This window comes from Mus pahari, chromosome 4 (genome assembly GCF_900095145.1).
Source record: "Mus pahari chromosome 4, PAHARI_EIJ_v1.1, whole genome shotgun sequence".
NCBI lineage: Eukaryota > Metazoa > Chordata > Mammalia > Rodentia > Muridae > Mus > Mus pahari.
The window spans coordinates 82,956,479-82,960,803 of record NC_034593.1 but is presented as its reverse complement, the minus strand read 5'-3'; the positions used below and the strand labels follow the sequence as shown (position 1 = coordinate 82,960,803).

The following is a 4,325-nucleotide window of genomic DNA, read 5'->3' as shown; positions in this document are numbered from 1 at the left end:
GTAGATAGAGTAATAAAGCAAGATAAAAGAAACTTTTAAAATACACATGGGAATCTTACTTCTGGTATATCTACAAGATTCATTTAACCAGAAAGAAAAGGCTAAAGAAAAATACAAAGAAGTAAGATTTAGAGAAACTTCACTTGAAGCTATGTACCTGTAGGTGTTTATTGCTCAGGGAAATTTGATGGTCACAAGGATGAGTTGTAATGAGAAAAGATACTTCTTGAGGTAGAATCTTGTCTCCAAACCAAGCTCAGCAATGAGAACCACCTCTCTCCAGACTCGACCTTTCTAACTAGTTACATTTGTGATAACGAATCACACTCTTAAATCCGTGCCTGCTGTTGGGTTTCTCCGCGTTTCAGTATCATCTGGTATCACTTACTAACTCATCCTTCCTCTCCCTAGAACTCCTTAAAGCATGAAGTGGGGCCCTGTCCTTTCTTGCATCATGTTCATAGTGCGTTTTTATTTACTATCAAACTATGGAATTCTACTCTTAGACATCTAAATCAGAGTGAGAGGCAGAGTTGAAAATTAAGGATACTAAATTTTTGTTGTCCTGATATACTAGTGGCTAGATGTGTAAGTCTAAGTCCATCTGAAGATAGAACAGGTTGAAGCCTGGAAGAAGCCACGAAGTGACTAGGCAAACCTAGATCAACACCCTCTTTTGTAAGTGAAATTCTTTCTAGAATCAATCCCCATAGTTTTGTACATGTTGATGAGATTCACTGTGATGAAACTAACTGCACCTAGAGTTTTCTATAGGTATTTTTAATCTAATGTATAGACTGGAAAAATATATAAAATGGGCAGGTATACCTAATTCACCAAGAGCAGAATACTAATGGCAAAAATCTCAGAAGGAACTCAAAGCTCCTGGTATAAAGGGGCCATAATGAATGGGTGATTATTGGTTAAATTCAAATAAATGCTTTTGTGATCTATGAGATCTCCATGAGGGGACATTGTATGTTGTAGATCTTGGGTAGGGAAAAGGAGAAGAAATGCACTAGGATCAGTCATTCTGCCTTCCCACTATGGCTCAGTGAGCATGAAGCATGCACAGGAACAACTAGAGGTTTCTTCTGCCTGAGAGTGTTGGGAGGGAAGAAAGGCACAGAAGTGAAGAGAGATGTTGTTTAATCACTGAAATGGAAGCCTGTTGCACTCCTTTCAGGATCCTCTCTTTATGGGATGGGATAAGCTTCAGAGGATTCTCTGACCTGCTGTGTTTTCATAAGTACTTAAATTACCTTCATCCAAACTTCACCCCAAAACCTTGTCAGAAGAAACAGATGAGTTTCAATAACCCGATCTTGCTGGAGTTAGCCTTTCAAAAGCAATTCCTCTGATTGTGGTACTCATTATCTCCACCCTGAGCCCATCATGCCCAGCTTTGTTTGCAATCTCATTTGGAGTCTTTGAAGACTGTTCAACCAAATGTCATCTTTCATCACTTAGCCAATTGTTTCCAAATTTCAACATTTTTGTAGGAATAGTTAGAGGCTATCAAGACTGAAGCTCATCATCATGAGAGGTGTATACCAACAGTGACTCTGAGATGGAAACACCTAGAAATGAGAAACACTATTTAGTTGAGAAGAATGCCACTCTAACAAATAAAACATGGAATAATATCAATTTTCATAAAGGAACAAGAAAAACTTAGCTTTATAGAAGTTTTTTCCCCTGTGGGTGTCCTGATCAATATGAGGATTCTTATTTGTATTTAAAAGACAGGCATTTATGAATGGTTTTTCTCCTCCTTGCTCTCAGTCTATTGTATATGGCAAGGTCAATCCACAGATTTTGAAAGGGTGTTCACAATAGGGAAATAAAGTGAACATCTAACTACAAAGAAAAGGAGTTGGGTTTTATATTCCTACTAGTCTTCCTGTGAGATAGAAGCTTTGTTTTAAAGTCAGGTAAATTGAGCCCTTCATCAAACATTAATGGTACTTTTAGTGTGTGTTGGGGTTAACATCAGGCTCTAGGAATGCAGAAGTGATAAAGACAAGGGCTCTGTCATTCAGAAACAGTTTGCTAGAGGAGATAAGATATGTATCTAGGTCACCGGGACTTAGGACAGCAACAGATCTGCGAGAGAATCCACAGAGTTCAGAGGATTCTGATGTGACTATGAAATTAGGTAAGTCCTTTGGGGTACAAGGAAAGTTCAGTTCTGTGTGTCAGGAGAAAAAACAGGATCTTCCTCAGATTCAGGTTACAGACAGAAGGCTATCATTCCTCTTTCATTCTATATTAAACTCGGAAGCATTCCTCATCCAATTCCCCATCCTGTCTTATCTCACAGGACTTGTGCCGTGTACTCACTTCTACGTAAGCCAGCCTGAAGGCTTCAGGTTTCTCGATTGCTTACCCGGAATTCCCTTTGAAATGCACCGCAGCTGTATACAGATGAGAAATCCTGCCTTGGGAATTATGAAACACCTCGATAGATCATCCACTCTATGACATCCCTTCAATAACAAGTAGCCTAGAGCGTTCAGCTGGAGGATGTATAAAAAAGCATCGTCATTCCTGGTCCCATAAAACCTCAGACTCCTCCTGGGGTTACTTGTCTATTCATCTTTCTGGAAGGTAAGGCTTTTTCGGGGTGAAGAGGCACTTGGGTGTCATTTGTTTAGGCTTTGCTAAGGAAGTCTTGACCTTCTCTGTTGTCTCTACCAGAAATTTGCTAAAGCAGATAGGAAAGATTTGTAGCAGGGAGAAGGGTAGGGCTGGAAATCCATGCCAAGAACCCTGAAATGATCTAACATGAGACAGACCGACAGGGTCTAGAGGGAAGAAGAAACAGCAGAGACATACCACATAAGGTTGGAAAACTGAGGCCAGAAACCAACTAATGAAAAAGCAGATGTGCTTGTTCTTTACACTTGGCTGTGGTGAGTATCAGCCCTGGAAAAGGGGTTCTATTAGTTCATCTAAATTTATTGTTTCTTTTATAGGAGAGGGATAAGTTACTAACTTGATAATTGACAAATTCTTAGAAATTCTCTCAGAATTTACTCCTGATATGTTCAATCCTTGAGACTACTGTTCTTCCTCCTGCGATAGTGTTCTCTGAGTTGCTAATGCTGGCTCCACTGATGGCAGCCTCATATATCTTGAGAAGAGATATTTCAATATGTTTTTTTGTTTGTTTATTTGTTTTGTTTTGTTTTCAGATTTAACGTTTTAGCTGAGCAATGTCACAGCAGAAGCCACAACTTTCAGAGCTGTCAAATGCTCCCATGTATTCACCTCCCAAAGGCCCAAACCTCTGTTTGACTCCCTGTTCCACTTCTTATGGGACTTCTTGTTCAGTAGGCTGTTCTTCCCACTCGAAAAGGCTGAGGCTCCAGAACACTGTCAGCCGCAAGAAAATTCATCACCCACAACCTCGCTGTCTTAGGGGTGGTACCACCTATCACTGCAAAGAAGAAGAGTGCTAAGAAACTGGGCACAAAGGAGGGTAAATAACTACAACAACCTTTCCAGCTAAACTCATGAATTCCACCAGGAAGGCCAGACCCTCCCCCTCTCTTGGCTAGAAAAACATTTCTTGTTTCTTTCTTTAGCCTACCCCTTTAGTTCAACAACAATAAAATTGACCATGCTGCATGACTGTGATTTCCGTGAGTCCTTGAGACCCAGATCAGAAGTGCAAAGGACCCTTAAGTGGGTTCCTCTCCTCTCAGGGACAGATTTCTGGGAATTTGTATTTCAGTTCTCTGCAGCTTCATAGCAATACATTCATGTAGAACACCTATTGTACAGTGACCTTTGTATTTAAAGATGCATGTGGTATAGATATTTGACCTTTTGCTAGGAAATGTTATGGTCCAATGGGAGAAGTAAGGCATATTTCAGTTTAAATAACATGGATTAATAAAATTAATGCATATTAACTTACGTGTTTTTATGTTTCAAATGTCTTTAAAAGAATTTAAACACAACAGGTTATATTTAGAAAAACATACAGATACACACACACACACACACACACACACACACACTTATATGTATGCAATACCAATTAATAAGAAAGGAAGGCATGAAGGGGAGTGGGAAAAGGTATATAAGAGGATTCAGACTCAACTTTAGAGGTAGAAAAGGGAAGGGAGAAATTGTAATTAAATTGCCATCTCAAAAATAAACAACAGCAACAACAGAAAGTAGCATTTAAAGGAAAAAATTGAAGAAAAAGTAATAGGCAGCATTGAGCATCAGTGAGCACAATATTCTGAAGTTTTGATAGTACACACCAACAGTTGTTTGTTAATCTTAGAGGGAGAGATGAGAAAAAGGAAGAA

General features: G+C 39.3%; 1 protein-coding gene across 1 annotated transcript; it reads left to right on the top strand.

The window, feature by feature from the left end:
* The first annotated feature begins 2,099 nt into the window (after nt 1-2,099).
* Nucleotides 2,100-3,632, top strand: Lce6a (late cornified envelope 6A). Its single transcript, XM_021195261.1, has 3 exons — nt 2,100-2,158; nt 2,324-2,610; nt 3,198-3,632. Exon 3 carries the CDS (start codon nt 3,219-3,221, stop codon nt 3,462-3,464), a length of 246 nt encoding a protein of 81 aa, XP_021050920.1. The 5' UTR covers nt 2,100-2,158; nt 2,324-2,610; nt 3,198-3,218; the 3' UTR covers nt 3,465-3,632.
* The last annotated feature ends 693 nt before the right edge of the window (nt 3,633-4,325 follow it).